At 39.6% G+C, this 20,206-nt stretch overlaps 1 protein-coding gene across 5 annotated transcripts in view; it reads right to left on the bottom strand.

Annotated features, from left to right (window-relative positions):
• Positions 1 to 20,206, bottom strand: part of OSBPL8 (oxysterol binding protein like 8) — a 67,757-nt gene that overhangs the window by 7,699 nt on the left and 39,852 nt on the right. For all 5 annotated transcript variants that reach the window (XM_033162698.1, XM_033162701.1, XM_033162702.1 and 2 more), the window contains 13 exons: positions 18,870 to 18,965; positions 16,953 to 17,054; positions 15,659 to 15,862; positions 13,261 to 13,345; positions 12,292 to 12,460; positions 8,357 to 8,582; positions 7,240 to 7,424; positions 6,482 to 6,563; positions 4,781 to 4,879; positions 3,459 to 3,555; positions 3,092 to 3,190; positions 1,769 to 1,866; positions 390 to 479 (listed from right to left, as the gene is read on the bottom strand). In XM_033162698.1, coding sequence (XP_033018589.1) covers positions 390 to 479; positions 1,769 to 1,866; positions 3,092 to 3,190; positions 3,459 to 3,555; positions 4,781 to 4,879; positions 6,482 to 6,563; positions 7,240 to 7,424; positions 8,357 to 8,582; positions 12,292 to 12,460; positions 13,261 to 13,345; positions 15,659 to 15,862; positions 16,953 to 17,054; positions 18,870 to 18,965 — 1,632 coding nt within the window. The remainder of the gene's footprint in view (positions 1 to 389; positions 480 to 1,768; positions 1,867 to 3,091; positions 3,191 to 3,458; positions 3,556 to 4,780; positions 4,880 to 6,481; positions 6,564 to 7,239; positions 7,425 to 8,356; positions 8,583 to 12,291; positions 12,461 to 13,260; positions 13,346 to 15,658; positions 15,863 to 16,952; positions 17,055 to 18,869; positions 18,966 to 20,206) is intronic.

The raw sequence follows: 20,206 nt of genomic DNA, 5'->3' as shown, positions 1-20,206 counted from the left end.
ATGAGGTTTGTTCTGCCAGTTTGGCATACGTGGTTGGGGACAATTTAAAGTCAAATCTGGAAATAGATCTCTTATTTCAGCAAGAGGAACTTGATTTAAGCGAACCTGATTTACTTTCAGTCAGGTTTTGACCTTAGATGTAGTACTTATGCAAAACTTTTTGCTACCAAGGGAATCTAGAAAACAAAGAATTTGAAGTGGAAATTCAAATCTTTGAAAGGCATCTGAAAAGGTACAATAAATATTCGATCTGAACGGCAATTAGGGTAATCAAAGGGGGATTGGGGTGGAATGTGTCATTCTTAACAGCATTACGTACCAATAATTCAATGAATGTAAGGGAAATTTTAAAGGGCTACCCAACATTTGAAAAGAAATATGCTACTCACCCAGTGGCCTTCCAGAGTAGCTAGCACTTCTTTTCCCAGTTTAATTTTCCCCATTATCTGATTAACACTGTCATTGCTGCCCAAAAATGGCTGTTAAAGAGAAAAGATTAGATGCTTGATAATGCTGTGTAGAACTTTATAAGATAATGTCTCAGTTAACACATCGCATTATGCCAGTATTTTAAAACAAATAATGGTTTAATGTAAAAGTTCCCATAGTGCTCCTTCCTTACACCTATTGTGCTGCAGATGAAGTAAGCCAAAGGGGGGCTTGCCATGTCTTCTGAACCCAGGCACATGGTTTGCTTATTCCCAAATCATGAGCGGAAACCAATATTTGTTCTACTGCTTGTGGTTTGTTTGGTGGGAAACCAACCAAAAGCTCATGTTCAGAGGACACAACAAGCCAGATTCTGGCATGTCTGGTCTGCAGAAAATGACAGCAGTAGGAGAACAGTTCTTTGGGGACTTCTGAGCAGTGTGCACCAGCATGCTGCTCATTCACATCAATGTACTGTTTATTTAAAGTAGGATTTTGTGTGACAAGCAAATCAGGCTACTAAAAGCTGCTAAGAGGTTTCTGAAATGTCAGCCTAACTTATTTCAAAGATAATGTCTGTCATCATTCCCCCAGAACTAAGTAGCATCAAATACTGAACTTTTCTTCCATTCCTTGAGAGATATTATAAGAAAATTATCCACAAAGAAAAATTATGCTGGAAGTGCACAGAACACATCATGACTAGCGCAACTAATAACTATGGCACTATATCTGAGCTACAGAAGTATTTAATTTACTACTTCATTTTTATTTAAATCAGTGCTGGGGGATCTATGGCCTCTGGATGCCGTTGGACTACAGTTCCCATAATCCCTGGCTGGGCTGATGGCAATTGGCGTCCAACACCATCTGGGAGGCAGCAGGTTCCCCATCTCTGGTCAAAATGAATGGATTAATATACAAGTCTTGTTTTTCTGCATAGTTTCTAAATAAATGTTATGAACTATTCTACTGATTTAATAAATACAGCTAACTTTGGGTCAGATATTTTTTTTAAAAAACCAGAGGGTGATTTTTTTTTGTTCAAAACTGTAATATGCTTAGGGTTGTGCTGTTTACTCAGAAATACGTCTCATTAAGTTCAATAGGTAAGTGTGGAAAGAATTGCAGGGCATGGAGTGTTTATTATGGTGATTATCACCATCCCCACTAATATTCAAAGGTTGCTTCCAGCAGTTCAAAAATAAACTAGGCCAATAAAAGAGGTCTCATTTCCTCTGCAGAACCAAAAGAATAAATGCACTACTCTGTATGAATTACATCTCTACCCATTTTCTAATGCTAAATCCTCTGGTGCCTATAAACAGGTTTGACTAACCTTTAGCTTGAATTCAAGTGCTGCACTGTATCCAGTTTTCTCACATGTGATGCTAACAGTTCCTCCAAGCTCTAAAGTCATTGTGCCATACAGAATTCCTGTAAGAAAGAACTTGTTTTAATTCTATTTCTGTTACAAAGCTACCTCTATTTTGTACTTCCATTTCTATCTACAATATAATGAAAGATGGTATACTAAAGCCATGCCTTTTGTTACATTGCAAGAAAAATTAACTGACAGCAAGATGGATAACAAGAGGAAAAATCCACCAACATGGCTAATCCTTTTCTTTAAAAAGCCACTGTCTATCAAAGGCTCATAGCCCTCAAGCAACAAAGTCAGCAGAAATCTTCAGCTGGTTAAATTCAAAAACACTAAAATCCTCACTGGAAGACATTACTTATTGGAAGTAATTATTTAGAAGACATTTATTCTACTGCTTTATCTTCTCTGCAGAAATTCAAATTGTTTATAAGTTCAGATACGCATAACTAGTGTGTGATAACCAACAGCACCATATACGGAGTAACTCCGCTGATTTTAATGAGTCTGCTCTGTGTGTGACCAATGTTTGCTATCATTCACTGTATGTATCACTGTGTCCTTCATTGTCCTGTTCTTAGGTATACAGAGAATGCCCTCCAAATGTCCCAGCACTGTGCAAAGCTCAATATGACCTACAGCTATCAATTTCTCTCCCCTTGGAGACTCACAACCCTAATCTTCTTTTAGAAATGATGCAAACTATCTGGACTGTTCTTTCACAGAGAGGGCTCACTTTTGCATCGAGTAGGAGGGTTTTAGCATATTTTAAGTTCCATCTATCATGTATACCCCATTACTCAATCTTACATGAAATAAAGGGCACCGATGAAGGAAGAAGTGGCCTTTGTGCAGCACAATTAAATATTTATTTAAAGGATTTTTGCATTTTAGAAGCAGGATTCAAAGTTGGCAAGACTGTAAATGGAAGAAAGCAGACAGAATGTGTCTGCCATATTAGGGAAGGACCAAATTCCCACAAAAATTGATTTTTTGTGTGTGTGAACATTGGGTCACACTCTGGTCCATGATTTCTCATGGGCCAAAACAAGCAACAGGTTTTTTAAAGCAATCATTTTTCTCCCTGAGTTATGGTTATGAGCAAACCAAGAAACAGTAGTCATTTCTTCTCCAGTTTCTTCACTTAATCACACCGCCATACAAATCACCATACAAGTCGGTCTCATTCTCAAGCTATCTGTGCTTGCCAGAAGGCAGGGAAAGCACTTGTAGCAAGAATGCATAGTAAGTAGGTTGGATTGGCCAAACTGGTATTTTTACCTTTACAATGTGCATATGGCATGGTCATTACATATTCCTCTCCTCTGTTTAGGAAAAGCAGTCGTCCTTCACCATCCAGAATGGCAGATAATGAATTTCCTGAAAGACAATAAAATATTAAGATTCAAAGAAGCACATCCAGAGAGTGTATAGAAGATTTACACAACCAAATAGTGTCCTCACAGAAAATTCTGTAGACTAATATTCATTTAGAAGAACAACACTATGGCACTCTTTTTGTGGAGAGAAAGCTATTTTAATTCATTTTCATCACTGCATTAATCAAATTCTTATTATTTAACACACTTTCATCATCAAAAATAGGCACATTTTTGTAGACACTGAAAAAACTAACACAAGATCTTACCATAAAATTTGGATTTGGCCAAGATATTACCACTAAGGCAAAATCCATCCTTTCGATTGCTTACATAGAAGGCAGATATTGGAGGATGATGAGATACCTGTTGAAAGCAACATAATTCAATATAAGCAGGTGAGTTGCTGTGAAAATCTGTGGCAACAAGGGTGCAGAAGAATTATAATTTGGAATCCTAATCTCTAGGCAAGTGGATGTAATTCACCAAATATACAGCTATACACCAAGTATTATTGGAGAAACTTGTGCAAAAACATGACATCAACATAATTAAACCAAAGAACTAACCAGAAACCTGCAGTAGTTATGACTGCTGATAAGTGGCTTATTGTTAAAGAGAAAGTAATAGTTACAAGTGAGTCAAACTGAGGTACACATGCACATACCTCACTATTGCATTTCAGGCACCAGTTTTACTACTAGACATAGCCACCATCTTTTCTTAACAATTACTTATTATTTTGACCTTGAATTAGCATTTCACTCATAAACTCTACTCTGTTGTAGAGAACCCATCAAACTTGAGATACTCAAACATATATCCCAAAAGAATATTTACACATGGGCTATAAAATTTGAGAACTGTATTCTTAATTAAGGTGGGAAGTACAAACAAGTCGTATCCAAAAATAGAGAACCACTCTCAAACTTCACAAGTCAGTTCTCAAGTGAGTTGACTGTGCATGCCCTGCATATAGCCACATATATCACCACAACGCTTGTCTTCAGATTATCTAACTTTGTGAAACAAGTTTACAGGTTTCAAAACATCACCTAGCACTCAAATTTATCCTCAACAAAGACTTGGGATGAAGTTGGCTGAGAGATTCCTGCTGACATTTGAAGGAGATATCCACAGTGTCACATGGAATATTTTGGAATCAATGCCATCAGCAATAGAATCTGTCTAATCTGTGCAGTTAAGATTCTTTTGGAAAATATGTTTGATGTATATCCCAAGTCTGATGGGTCTTCCACCATAAAAATTGCAGTCCTGTACACCACTGCATGAAAGATTTATATGATCTGAAGAGAAAAATGAGTCACTTGTCCTTTTGGTGTTTCCTTCAACATAGGAAAGAGCCCTATGCCTAAAATAATAAGAACCATAATCTACCTGATATCCCTAAAACCGGAAACCGGAAAGAAGGAAAAAGTAAAACATGCTAAAATAGAAATGTTATGGTTCTATTATGCCAAGCTCTCCTCTGGTCATCTTCATTTATTTGATGACACTATAAATAAATACAAAACTTGAAGAAATGCTGGTAGTTCTTAATAAAACATGTTTGTTACATCTTTGGTAATACCTGTTCAGCTATATAATAAGTCTTGCTATTTGTTCTTGGGTGAACCCACAAGCAACGGAAGGTCTCACCGAGGATAGGGTTGTAGGGTTTTTTAAGTCCCTGAAAAGAGAGACAATTTTTGGTAAGAAAATACATTCCAACTGAAAAAAGAAGGGCCTGATAGTTTTCAATTTGTAAGTATTTAAAGGAAAGCCCTACGGTGACATTCTCTCTCAGGATACACTATGGTAAATTTCATATTTGTAGGGCACATAGAGGCACAGCAACTATGGAAATGCATTTCTGTGACTCACATTACATTTTATTAAATCAGTCCAGTAGTCAAATCACTAGACAACATTGCCTGCCAACTTTGCACTTTAGTACCACAGTACTCACATCAAAAGCACAGGCAGCAGCATTGTGTATTGATTTGACCATGTACTAGTTAAGTATTTGATTGATTGCATTTTTAATCCACATTTGCTCCAAGGAGCTCTAAGTGGTGTGCATGGTTCTCCCTCTCCCCATATTATTATCACGTAGTTAGGCTGAGACACTGTGGCTGGCCCAAGGTCACCAGTGAGCTTCGTGGCTGAGTGGGGCTTTGAACCCTGGTCTCCCATATCTCAGTTCAACACTATGCCACGCCAACTCTCCATATGGCATGTATTTCACAGGGACCTTTGCCATAGCACCTATTTGGTGTCTGAGGAGTCAGTCAACCAGACACAGAGATGACTGATTACAAGTGTTCAGGGAGAAAAAATAATGTGCAAAAAGTATGCCTTTCTTAACATAGAGGACTATATGTACTGATTGCTGTGTATTAGTTGTGCTAGCAGAATGGTTTGTGCAGGAGGACAGAAAGTCAGGATGGTTCTCGCAGGTGAAGAAGAAGAAGAAGAAGAGTTTGGATTTGATATCCCGCTTTTCACTACCCGAAGGAGTCTCAAAGCGGCTAACATTCTCCTTTCCCTTCCTCCCCCACAACAAACACTCTGTGAGGTGAGTGGGGCTGAGAGACTTCAAAGAAGTGTGACTAGCCCAAGGTCACCCAGCAGCTGCATGTGGAGGAGTAGAGACACGAACCCGGTTCCCCAGATTACGAGTCTACCGCTTTTAACCACTAGACCACACTGTTGTGGTTGCGCAACAGACTGCTGTAGCCCTGATACTTCCTGATGTACAACTTGCTGCACAACAAGCTACTGCTAACACAACTACTGTGCTATATTTTACACTGCACAACCATTATTCTCACCCTTAAGCTCCCGCAAGAGCTGTCACTATTTTGGGGCTGAGGGTAAAACTGACCAATGGCCCACCCTCCAGAAGCCACATGGTATAGTGAGCATGGTCATGGCAAAAAGTGTTCATGGTCACAGAAGACCTTTTTAATTAAATTAAATTTTTAATTCAGGAAGGTGAAGAGTGGCAGAAAAGGGCCCTCTTTAACCCACCCTGCCAGCTACAGATATAACCAACAAACACCATGAATAAAGCCACCACCCTACAGGCTTATTATACTAGTATCCAGTAGTAGTAGTAGTAGTAGTAGTAGTAGTAGTAGTAATTTATTATTTATACCCCGCCCATCTGGCTTACATGAGTATATAGGCAAATTGTGATCTGCACCACAGTGTTATGGGGGTGGGGTCAAGGAAAAAGAGTGAAAAGGGAAGGGATTTGCTACCACAAAAAGTGTTTGGAAAGTGTTACCTTTGGCTTTTTGTAGAATCCTGACAAATACCATTTCACAACTTGTTTCATACGATTGTAAGCATTCTCTTCAAGGGCAGCTCTAGAAAACAAGATTTATTAGGCAAATCTAAGTACTTTTTTTGGACAGTCTTTATTTTAATTAAATAACAACATACAAGAAAATTTCAAAACTATTAACATGTAGATAGAGTAAAAAGCAGATCTTGTCTGTACACAATAAAGAGCAGTGTACAAAAGCGTGAAAAGGAACAAATTCAAATACAAGATGGAAATACAATTTAAAGCCAGTAAATATATATAACAAGGCAGAAGACAAAACAAGTTAAAACTAAAAAAAAAATCTCGTTTACAACCTAGAAATAATATCAATGCTAAAATGCCTGAGCAAATAAGAAAGCCTTCTCATAACACTGAAAAATTTGCTGTGTGAAGTCCTTACGCTAAAGTCGGGGCAAAGTCTAAAGCATAAAAGGCCCTCTACCTTGTAAAAACCATAACGAACCTCTAACTAAAGGCAGTACTTGGATAAGCACCTTTCTTGATGCTCTCAAGACATGGGAAGGTTGGTGTGGGAACAGACACTCCTTCAGATACACAAAAGATGGGAAAATTCCAGGGGCTAGAAGCATGATTTATTGCAGGCCTGACATGTTTTACAACTTATTAAGAAAGCAATGTTAAAAAATGCTTCTGAAAACAAAATACTGATTGGATACATCGTTAATTTTTATTGTAGAGTAATGAAATCAACTCACTCAGATAAGAAGTCTGCATGATAGTAGTAATCAGAGAGTTTATCCAAGAAAGAACGAGTTTCCAAAATAAACGTGGGCAGCACCACCTTGGAGAGGTCCATTCCTGGGCGTACTTGTTTTAGTAATGTCCATATCAAGCTTTTGTTCTCTTCTGATACTGTTTCTGTTTGGGAAGCTTCTCCTGCCTTCAGCAAAAACAAAGCAGAATAGAACATAAACATGATACTAATTGAAAGAGCACGTTTGCAGAAGGTATTTGGTTTCATTCACTGTGGTTCAAAATTGACAATGCCTTCTCTATGATGTGGGATGAATTCATATTTATTTTGCATTGGTCAGGGCCCATGTTTATCAGTAAACTTGCTTTACCCACCCATCAAACATACATAATGTGCCAAAGAACAACTTAAGAGAAAGCACTCCAATTGACTTAACTCTGAGCAATTTATCCCTAAGCAGTTTTTTGTTTTGTTTTTTAAATTAAAACCCGGAACCTGCAACCCTGAATGAGCAAGGGCCAAAATATAACATGTGAAGCAATTCACATGCTGCACTTAGGAAACATGAACTATTTTTTAAAAAAACACCAAACAGCTATTTATCAAACCAAGGATAGATAACCTGCAACACGCTACAACTTCCAACTCAACCATGAGATTCAAATTTTTTGTTTTACCTTGATTAATGCCCTTGGGCATGTCCTCGCTGCTCTTATCAGTTGTCAATCTAGAATAATCTCTGTTTACCTTTGGGTCAGTTCAGGTGAATGGATGGCTCTTAGCGTTTTGATGTGTCAAATTATTTCTAAATCTGCATCAACTTTAGCCAGCCATAGTCCCTTGGCCAAATCCTACCAGTTTCTTTTACTTTTTATGGTGGCCTCTTATGCTTAGATATGCTTTAAAAATTAACCTACCAAAGCAATTAATCTACCAATGGTCTGAAAACTGACCTACAGCTAGAGGGATGGACATTAGACAAGAAAGTGTGTGTTAAAAAGGAAACCATTTTGCAATTCAAATGTTGCCAAACTGACTATGTGAGGCCTTTCCAAGGTACAATTTTAGTTTCAAAATATTCAAAACATTACTACTGCATAAAAACACTTTTTTTTTACCTCTCCAAGCTCTTCATGAACTTCTTCCAAATACGTTGTTTCCTTGATATGATCAGGTTCAGGGTCAATGTATGAGTCATCCTGCCGCTCAGATGTGTCAGTGTCACTTTCTCCCAAGCCATCATTATCCGATTCATCACGATCATGATCGTTTTCCCTATCTGATTTATCAGAATACAGATCTGGATCTTTGAAGTGATGCCTTTCCATTTCACTATCATTTAGCCTAAAAAAGGAAGAGATAGGTTTCAATCATGGGGCTTTCCTTTATACAATTTAGCAACTCAACTCGACGTATGGCTTTTGAGTGGTCAGTTCAGTAAACATTAGGCATGATAAAGTCAAATTTAAGCACTTTTCAGTCTCTCTTAATGGAAAAATTAAAAGCACATTTAAATGAGTGGGACATAGGAACACTTAAATTTGGCTGGAATCTATCCCAAGTTTTAATTTATGCAACTTCAATTCCTAACCTTTTCCATATGGTTTTACCTCTGTTTATGCTATAGCATCATTACTTTATCACTAACCAAGTAACTATGCATATAAAAAGAACTACAATTACTACAGCTTAGACTGCAATTGTATGTTTTTGCTTAGGTTTTATAGCAGACCTTACCCCATAGACTGAGAGAAACGATCCATACTTTCCATTTTAGCTGTTTAAAATACATTTACATTTATACTCACACATACATAGGTAGTGATCAAATTAAGAATGTACTAAGCTTGCCAATTAAAATTGTAGATAACATTTTAGTAGTAAAATATATAGCATTTCTTGCAAAATACATCAATATGAGTTAATACAGAAATGTTTGTACAGCTACAACACGGCAATTAAAGAAATCATTGCAATAATTTATCTTTGAATTGAGTGCTGCTACAGTCACAGTGTGGGGTCTTTTAGCAGTTCAAGCCACTGGTAAGTACCAGCATTGTGACTCACAGCTAATTCAACCAATCACCGCTCTGTAGTTTGTTGCTCCTGCAGTTGTACTGAGTGACTGAAACATAACAAGTGAGCTGAAGAGGAGTAGTAGGTGTGTGGCAATAGTTTCTATTTGTAGCTGTTTCATAACTTCTGGTAAAACAATAGCAAACCAGTTCCATATCATGATGAATGTTTACTACGGGCGCAAGCCCTATTCCAGAACTGGTGGTACTTAGCTATTTAAATGTGTTTGGGAGGGAGATTATTACAGGCAGCTCCCCATATTTGCACGTTCAATATGTGTGCAACTGTGTATAATGAGGCAAAATGGACAGTCTTCTTTGGGATCTTCCTCCCAGGTAAGACCACACCTACTTGTGGTTCCTGTAACTCAGTCCAGGTAACCAGGAAGTTAAGCCTAGAGGACTGAGTTACCTTCATGTCCTCTCTAGGAGTGTTGTGTTTGGCTGCTCTGTGTTTACATCCCACATGTATATGGAAGTGATCAGGAAATGTCATAAAGACATCACTGAAATGTTACTAAAAAAGCAGGGCAGGGGGCAGAATTGGGTGTTTGCAGGCTTTTCCAATGGCCTTCAAATATACACGATTTCACCGACGTGTGTGATGCCTCAGAACGTAACCCCCTTGTAAACTGGGGGCTACCTGTATAGCCTCAAGGTATGGTAGAAATGGCCACGAAATTCCATTTCCCAGGCCCCCCTACAAGTCAGCTCTATAATACTGATAATTGTTTTGTTCCTGGGGGAACTTTTTTTTTTTAAAAAGGAAAACATTATTCTGTTAGCAGGGAACAGCAAAAAAGAATTGTAACATTGATGAAGGGTGCAGGGCCGGAGACGGCTTTTAAGTCATTTATTTGTTCATTTACCTTGTCTAGAGGGACCCGCTAGCAGTGTTAGAAACTGAGTTATGAAAGCACCTTAAACCTAGCTTATGGGTGCAACAACGGAATGTCTAGGTCATGGGTAGGCAAACTAAGGCCCGGGAGCCGGATCCGGCCCAATCGCCTTCTGTAACGGATCTGCCCTTAGGCAGGGTATGGTCAGGAGCCCAGCGTGTTAGGAGTTAACATACACTCTATGTGACTGGCGGCTCACTCGCAGGAGGCGGGACTTTTCGCCCTTTAAAAAGGGGAGAATGGCAGTTGGTCAGGGGGGTTAGAGGGTTGGAGAGAGATAATGAGAGGTTAGGCTTTGGGGGATGGGAGGAAAGGTCTTTACCATTGCTATATTATAACCAAGCTGAATTACATGAGAAGAAGATTTGTAACAGTAATAACCCTGTACATCCATGTTTTCAAGTTACCTAATAAAGTTAAATGTGTTTCAACGTTCGTTGACTCTGGCAGTGTATCCGTACCTTAAGAGGTGTGACTAAGAGGAGAGAACAAAGTTTTCCTGTGGAAGAGGAAACGGTTTGCTTATTCTCCTGTCATACAGAGGGCTGGACAGTGAAGCCAAAGGTGCCACGTAGTTGCTTAAAGGGAAGGCAAACTGCTGTAGTTGGGAACACTGGTAGGGAGATCCCATAGGTGGCAAGAGGTTTTCAAACGTAGAGCCCTGAGGTACCCCAGAGACATCTCCCATATGAACACTTTAGGATTCATCCTAGTTGTCAGTGAAACCTAGGGAGAGTCACTGTTGGGGAAGCATTGAAGGGGAGGGATCGGGGATAGGATCCCTCACACCTTCTCAGTCTGGCTCGCAGACGATCCGCAAATCAGCGTGTTTTTACATGAGCAGAATGTGTCCTTTTATTTAAAATGCATCTCTGGGTTATTTGTGGGGCATAGGAATTTGTTCATTCCCCCCCCCCCCAAAAAAAAATATAGTCCGGCCCACCACATAGTCTTAAGGACAGTGGACCGACCCACGGCTGAAAAAGGTTGCTGACCTCTGGTATAGTCCTTCCCCTGCCCCTAATATTCTTAAGAGGGTTTCTTCTGCAGTCTTCAGAGAGTAGCTGGAAGTGGGGAGTAAGAAAAAGGTCCTCCTTTCCTTCCACTCTGCAGTTTTAATCCGAAATCTTAGGTGCAGTACTGCACCCAGAGCTCAGAAACTGCTTGCGCATTAATGAACTTCCCCGTCACAAAATGTGCAGAGAACAATGGGAGTTTCAAACACTGCCCTCCAGGAAAGGTCTCCACCAGCCTATGAGAAGAATATGAGGCGGGTGGTGTAAAAGAAAAAGGGAAGGATGAAAATGTCTCTTCCCTCCATCTTATGCTCTTCCACAACCTTAAACTAGCACATATATGAACACAATTGCATCCTTAAGCATATCTGTACTCAATAGGTTAACATGTGAATATATAAAGAAACTAAAAACCTACTTTTAGATACCATTATTTTCATACCATGTGCCTTTTGTGTGCTTATTTAAAAATTCTAGTGATATTTTCAGTTAGCAAGCAGCAGTTTTGCCAAGACAGTAAGAAAAGTAAACACGCATTGTAGGCAGAAAGAGACACTATTTCTTATCATTTACAGGTAGGTAGCCGTGTTGGTCTGCCATAGTCAAAACGAAATAAAAAATAAAAAAATCCTTCTCTAAGGTGCTACTGGAAGGTTTTTTTTTTTGTTTTTTTTTATTTCTTATCATGCAATTCATGAAACAGCAACCAATCTAGTCACAGGTTTTATTCCCCCCCCCCCAAGTATTTTCATATATCAGCAACTACAGAACAGAACTCATTGGCTTGGTTGAGACATAATGCTGCACAAATGCTCCCATAATGCTGCACAAATGCACCTCAAGAGCAGTATAGCAAGTTAGTGAAGAACACATACAGATGGCCTTTAAAAAGTGAAAACTATCAAGCGTCCCACCCCCTCATGAATTGTAACTGTAGTTGGAGGACCAATAAAAGAAAACATTGGAAAACTATTCAGATGACAATAAGAATTTAAACTTGGAAAAGGCTTAATGACCCCCACCATCACCACCACAATAAAGGTTATAAATCTGACCAACTTACGGGAAGCTTTCACTACTATGCACGTTGTTTGCACGTAGCAGACCATAGAAAGACACGTGTGCACCATCTGTTAAGGTCACTTCATGCTCTTTACCTTCTCTAACCATTGTGCGCTTGAGCAAACCTGAACACTTCAAAGCCAGCTCCAATGCATCCATCCAACACCTACCTAAAAATAAATATTTTTGTTAGTATAATACCCCATGTTACTGAGTTCACCATTTGAATAGTATGCTAGATCTGCATTTCATATGTGTGTACCTTTAAAGCACAGAACTAAGATTTTATATCTGACCTCTCAAGACCAGAAATGATTATCTGTGCTCTTTCAACACATCTTATAGTCAGATTCCAACTTTATTTTTGGTTAAGTCTCATTTACTTCAATAGGACATGATTTTATTCATGTATGCTTGGGACTGCAGCACTAATAGCTTTGATATACCGGGGGGGGGGGCACTGAACTGTGGGCTGTATTCAAAAAAGTCTTCCCCCGTTAGCACAAGGAGTTCCTCTCCCTCTTCAATTTCTGCACATCCCCCCTCCCATCTGTTCTTGAGGTTCCCCCCACTAAAAACAAAAACAAAAAACCACCTATGGAGCAGTGGCGGAGAAGAGGAAGTCTCACTGCCCAGGCGGGAATCTGAATATATAGCCACAGAATCAATGAGTCATGTACATTAGACCAGATGTGCCTTATAAGTCTTATAAGGCTGAAGTCTTCTGCAGGGAAGCTGTACCTATATTGCACTATCTTTGTATTACCAAGCTCTGGTTTTCATATTTTTAATCCATATTTATCCTACTGTGAATACTTTGAGAAAAAGAAATCTGGGGACAAAAAACATCTGGGCTACACATGGGTGTTGCTGGTAAAAAAAAATATTTCCTGAAACTGTTTAATCACATTAGGATTTACTGTGTTGCCCTTCGCAGAAAATGTTATTTACAGAATGTGCTTTTATTTACCATCTGATTCTGAAGCTGCTCGGATGATCAAGTAGCTGCTGGGTAATGGTTGTGTTATGGATCCAACAGTTTCACCTTTAGGACCCTTAAAATACAAACAATATAGATGCAAGCATTTTAGATTAATTTGAAGGCACAATTTTAATGAAATATCTAGGATCCTCGGTCAATCAGCAATTGCTATTGCAATAACTCTATGTGACCAATGGTCATACTTCACTGGAATCTGCTCTTCAGATTAATAAAAAAAAATCCCCTATTTTGGATCCCCATCCTCTTAAAAGGTCTTTAGAACTAAAATTTCCAGGTGCTTCTCCCACTCACTCCTGTATTTTTTTTTAAAGAAAAAACATTGTAGAGGCCAAAATATTGGTGGCATTTAAAAACTCTGATTACTCATTTATGTTGGGTTGGGAAGCAAGAAAGAAATGACAGCAATAATACATTTAAGGAGAACATGCAGCTGGCAAAGAATAAAGGCACAGCCAACACCATCTGTACGCTTCCTTTCTTCAATCACTGTTGAGAAATTGGAAGGTAGTTCAGCTACAACAAAAACGTCACACATTTCAGTCTGGAGAGTTGGAATGATCCTCATTTGAAGCTCATGGACTCCCAAATGTGTGTAGATAAACAGGAGGGGGTGGACAGAGGACACTACAACTTAGTACATAAGAAGAGTCTGCTGGATCAGGTCAATGGCCATCTAATCCAGTATCCTGTTCTCAAAGTGGTAATCCAGCTGCCTGTGGGGAGCACACAAGCAGGACCTGAGTACAAGAGCACGCTGCCCCACCTGCGACTCCCAACAACTGCTGCATCTGGCAGTGGAGGTGGAGCATAGCCATCATGGCCAGTAGCTGTTGACAGCCTTCTCCTCCATTAATTAATTAATTATTCATAAAAAACCATCTAAATTGATGACCATGACTTCCCCCTGTAGAAGCGAGTTCCATAGTTAATGATACACTGTATGAAGAAGTCACAACCTTTCCTCACAGGGGAGTTGCCCCATCCAACCGCCCAAACATTTTGGTTGGGTTTACTGGTTAGCATCCAGAATATTCAGTAGCAGAGCCAAAAGGCATAGAAGTTATACTGCCTCGTGTATCAAGAGATCCAAACCTCACAAGTGTAATTATGGCTTCTCACAAGAGATCCATCCACAAATGGATTGGGCCCTTTTTGGTGGTCTTGGGGATGGAGGTACATATAATTCAGGTGATGCCTTTGTTCCTAATATCCAGGGCTGATTTCTGCTGCTAACCCATTTTTAAGTGGACTCTAGGTGGGGTATGGAGGCACTTTGTCCTCTCCAGATACAATCTTCTAGCCTCCTATTGGATCCACCCTCTCTTATATAATCTCTTAGTGTCAGGAGACTGCCCTCGCTGGAAGCCAAGAAGGTGCCAGGGCTTTATCAGCATCGCGAGCCCCCGTCTCCGGTGCTGAGCTCTTCATCTTCGTCCAGTGGTAGGAGCAGTAATTCCTCTAGTGGGAAGGGTGAGATGGAAACAGGAAATGGGAGCCGGGGCCCGGGGCTGTGACAGGGGAAGAGAGCCTTCGCACCAAGCAAAAACAGGAGGTGAAGCACCCCTTCCGTCTCCCCTTTTGCACAGGGGGGAAAGACGCAGAGGGGGGAGGCGGGGGTTCCGCATCCCGCGCCTTTTATGCTGGGTGAAGAACCGGAAGGGGTCATTCCCGGACTCTGCAGAAGGATGAGCTGGACGTTCTTTCTTTAGCTGCACTGTAAATATCTGCACAATAAAGGAACTCAGTTCCAGAAGTTTTTGCATCAGCCTGGTTACTCATGAGCAGCCACTAACCGCCTTACACTTAGTAATCCCAGTTAAGTTTACAATGTAATTTTAAGCAAAATAATACAAATATACATTAGACCAATAAAAAGTAACAAACATAATTCTCACAATAAAATAGGAACATAAAACAGCAAAGTAAAAATGTGGCAAATTTTGATGTTTTAAAAGAGAATCTTCCCAATACGATTTTAAAGCACAAATCATTAAAAGGCCCGAGAGAATGAAAATAGATTATCCTAATGCCTACAAGATAATAAAAAAGGTACCATTAGGGATTCAGGAGCTGTTACCCAGCATTACTGTGCACATTTTATATGGGCAAAGATTATGATTAGTGGCTGCTTTCACAATAAAGACCACACAGGATTATGTAGAGAGTGAATACTTCTCTAATGCAACCACATTGCTCAGGGCTTTGGGATGTCAGAAAATCAAGCAAATTTAGCAAAGGGATAGCTAAGCTGACAACTGAAAGCACACTGAGATCATTAATATTTAACAATGCAGATAGGTTTAATGTGTCATTGGTGTAATGTTCTATTCAACACCACCTGCATTAAGAATACATATTCACTTACCTTAACAGCCCAGATGGATTGCTCCAAAGGATGGAAAAGTTTGAAACAAAATCCATCCTTTTTTGAAGGCCGCTCAATGAGTTCACAAGCGTTCAGAAGTACTGTTCCCACCCACTGGCCATTTTTGGGAGTTTTGTAAATAAGCAGTACTCCAGGTTTCAACACACACCAAAGTTTGGTCCAGCTTTTCAGTGTACCTCGAATCTTAACAGAAAAAAAGAGAGACTTTTAATTTTATGTGCATTTTAAGTACATTTCAGTCCCAATCCCTCCTGGCCAGGCAGCAAGACCCTTCTTACTATATACACAACCAGTTCAGAATCGCAAAAATGAAGAAGAGCTATTCAAATCTCACACAAATACTTATAGGCACACCACATCTTAATGTTTGTATACTGTTAATTGAGCATAACTAGTAAATCAAATTACCAAAGGATATCAACTGCACCATGCAGACAGTATTCTTTAAAATGAAAACTAATTTACTATGTCAGAAGTTATTTTACATATGTAAATATACAGAAACTTGGGGTGATTCCCATGCCTGCAGAATATATCTCAACTGACACCAGTAGAGACTACTGGTTAGGGAATGTACTTGAAATATGAAATGCAAGTTCAAATCCCTAATCAGAAATGAATATCACTTTGTAGCCTTGAACAAATCACTCTCTCAACCTAATTTAACTTTCATGGGTTTGAGGATAAAACATTGCCTTTGAGAAGAGCAGGATACAAATGTAACAAGGCACAAACAACAAGAGTCCAGGTGGAATATTTTATTGATCAGCAGAAGTAATTTAATTCTCCTGCGACATGCAAGAAACACACTGACATTAAGCAGCTTAGATTATTTGATACCCGTGCTACTTTTACGTCCTCTTTCTGGAGCTATTCATAACATCATTGAAATTCACACATTTGAAACTTCCAGCTTTATGCTATCATGTATGTAATGTGGCTTGGTGAGTCTGCAAGAAGGAATCTGTTTTAAAGTAACAGTTTCCTGTTTCCAGAGGAATCTCTCATAATTCACATTGTATTTCATATAAAGCGATCACCAATTCAATTAGTCACTGCAGACAGATGTAGCCATGGCAACCACTGTAAAGCAGAGGCAAGGTGTCCCCATTGGTTCCCTATGCATCAAGTACTGAGCCTCTGGGATATAATTAATGGAGTTTTTCCTAGTGGTAAACATCAATCAGCAACCAACTAGGATCTGAATTCTTTTACATTCTGACAAATAAACAACAGCTACAACTTTCACTCAATATTGCACATAATTCCTGACCTTCAGCCAGTCAGCCATAACAATGACTGATGGGTCTGTGATTGTGCTAAGTAGTTCTTTTGTGGCTCTTTTCTTCTCTTCCCTGTAATTTTTCTTTTGAACCTGTAAATTATGAACAATAAATTCAGAAGGTAAGAAATTTAAGAAAATGGAAGTCATGGAGCTTTAAAGGCAAAGGTCAAAACGAACTGCAACATGCTTAGTTCAATTCATAAAAGTATGAAGAAAATGGAGCAGTTTTAGGACAGCTGTTTATCTATCAGAAGAAGTGGCATTACATAATGCTTCCTTCAAACCAATTTCACATAAAGCAGGAATGGGGGACATGAGATCCTTCAGATATTAACTCTACAACCCCCATCAGCCCCAGCCAGCATGACCAATGGTCAGGGATGAAGGGAGTTCAGCAACATCTGGAGACCTGAAGTAGGGGTGGGTGATATATTGATATTTTGTCTCTTACTGCTATGAACTCCAGACAGCAATAAAGGTTTCATTATTTTTTTACCCTGTAATATATTGAGAATGCACTGCCCAGCTTGCAGGCAGGAAGCAACACTTTACTTCAAAGTAAATGGCCATGTTTCCTGCCTGCCCAATTTGCAAGGCATAAGCCCCTGCCGCCTCCCAGCTGGAGTTGCAGAGTAAAGGGCTTTACTTTGAAGTAAAAGCTGCTTTCTGCCTGCACAACCTGCAAGGCAAAAGACAAACCCAGCATAGCAATAAGCTTCCCTGCCAAGGCAGGGAGATTCCATCAGCAAATATCCATGTGGCTTTGCTCTTGCTTTTGTTATGCAGGTTTAAGGCACACACCTCGCCTCTTGCTAGGCAGAATAGAGACCCAGCTTCCTAGCTGATCTGATCAGCAAACAATGTTTCTTTCCCCCTCATAAGATCCACATGGCTTTGAGGCACACACCAGGCCATAAGCACATATCAGAGTCTCTACTCTGCCTAGCAAGAACCCTCTGGGTCTTATTCGATCCTCAGCAGTGCTGTGGACAGAGAATCAGCAAAGAAAGTTTATTCTTCGTGATATGATCAGTGTGGCTTGGCTTGGCTCCTGCTTCTGTTCAGGCAAGGAAGCAACAATTTACTTTTGCAGTAAAGGCTTTATGCATTTGTAAACTAAGGTGCGGACAATGCTGATGACTGGGCTGCTGCTGCCAGTTCAAATTTTAATTGCTAGTTTTAGATATATAGTGATGCATTTTAAGTATTGTTTTTTAAGCAGTTAGTTTTTATCATTCTTTATTCTATGACTGGTGTTTTTAAATGTTCTAAGCCGCCTTCAATTCCAACTTGGCAGGATATAAATATGTTACATATTAAATAAATAAAATGAGAGGCAGTGGGGTGGAATCCATGGAACTCTTTTCACTCAGCAAAGTAGTAATGGACTGGTAACACATTTAATATTTCCAGCAGAAACAAGTCATGCCACGTTGAAAGTGGTGGTCAGCTTCTGTGCATCCCTAGCAGCAGCAACCAGCACACCATATATACTTTATCTGTAGCCTAGTTTTTACAAAGGTGGTGAAGTCTGGGCTATACCATTTTAGACCACAGGTGGGAGTTAATAAGGTTGAATAATACCTGCATGAAATTGAGCGCAAAAATAGACTTACAAACTCAATGAGAACCAGGCCTACAGAGGGCAAAAAGTAATTTAGCTTCTTTTGCGTCCTCTCCCACACTCTAGAACTAGAAGACTATGTTTGGGCTAGAAAAACACAGTGAATTCTGAAGAAAATTATGACATTGGTTGAAGTAACAGCAGCACATCTTGGAATTTTCTAGCATTTCTTTAAAGTTACTGTGTACCTCACATTTATCTTCTGAGGCCACTGAGAGGTGTCGTATTCCATAGCCAAAAGGCTGGAGACGGTAGGTTTTCTATTCTGGAACGCAACTCACCTTAAGAGACTCCTTCTTTGTGAGTTTGGTAGTAGATGAGCTGGGGGAGGAGGCAGTGATGTCCTTCTCAGAGCCATTGTAAAGCTTAGATTCCGACTGAAAATATACATGACCCAAGAAAATAATTAATGAAGGTTTAGAGCAGTTGCTGTTCGGTCAGACTAACTTCAAGTGAAATATAGAAACCACGAGTTTTTCAGGTTGCTGCTCGCTCCCTTTATGTTGCTTCACTTAATCAAGGCATAGAAAGAGCTTGTAAATGAATCCTTCATGTGGTACTTCAAAACGTTGTCTTCTCCTGTCATATCATTTAACAATAACCCAGTTTGAAGAAAGGAGTCTAAAACTTGACATTGCCCACTGAGCTTTACACACGCAAACACAAATAGCTTTTCTTGTCCACTGCCACCTATGCACTTACTTACCCCCTGGCCCATCAAGGAAAATACAGAATTTCTCCAGACTAAGATCTGCTTCCTGAATTTGTTATATTGGTGTTATTCAAATACATCATTACAGCCTGCTTTCCCCCAAACACCATACTTCTTGAGATCCATAACTTCACCTCACTTAAGTGCCTTTACCACTGAAAATAATTCTTTATTAAACATGTGACATCACATGGTTTTTATTTATCCTGCCTTGAAAGTTCTAAAAATGGTTTCTCTGCATGTGCCACCCAATACCTTGGAGAGAAAAGTGGTTGAGAACGACAGGTGAAGCCTGCAGAGTTGCAGAGCTATTCTAGCAGTCTATCATCACTCAACATTGGTTGATAATGTAACCAAGTTAACTCATTAGGAACTTCTCAGCATCTTGTACTGACTAAAAATAAACTTTGGATGAGTTACAAGGCATTTGTTACCCTGTATAGCAAAAAATGTTTTATTGACACAAATTGTCTAATACTGAGATGCCCAGGAACCAGCCAAATCTTCTGGCTAAATTTAAGGCTATCCCCCCCCCCCAAAAAAACCTATTTTACTAAGTTTTCAGAGACAGACAAGAGGGAAGGAGGGAAGGATAGAGAGAGAGCACATACATAAACACCCACCAATCTCAAGAAGATGAGACAAAAGCTCCAATCCACCAAGCTCAGTCACATGTACACATAAGAAAGTACATACTTTCTTAACCTGGGTTTGGCACAGTGAAAGCTTTGATCACATTGGCTTTTTATTTGTATCAGGAGAGGAACTCCAACCTTGTTGATTCTCCTTGATCTCTCAACGGCTTTTCATACCATTGACCATGGTATCCTCATGGACTGGCTCCATGAGGCTGAAGTTGGAGGCAGTATATTACTGTGGTTCTCTCCCTATTTGATGGGCCAAGTT

The sequence above is a fragment of the Lacerta agilis genome, chromosome 10 (assembly GCF_009819535.1).
Source record: "Lacerta agilis isolate rLacAgi1 chromosome 10, rLacAgi1.pri, whole genome shotgun sequence".
NCBI lineage: Eukaryota > Metazoa > Chordata > Lepidosauria > Squamata > Lacertidae > Lacerta > Lacerta agilis.
Note: the sequence above shows the minus strand (reverse complement) of the source record. Positions and strands in the feature narration are given on the sequence as shown.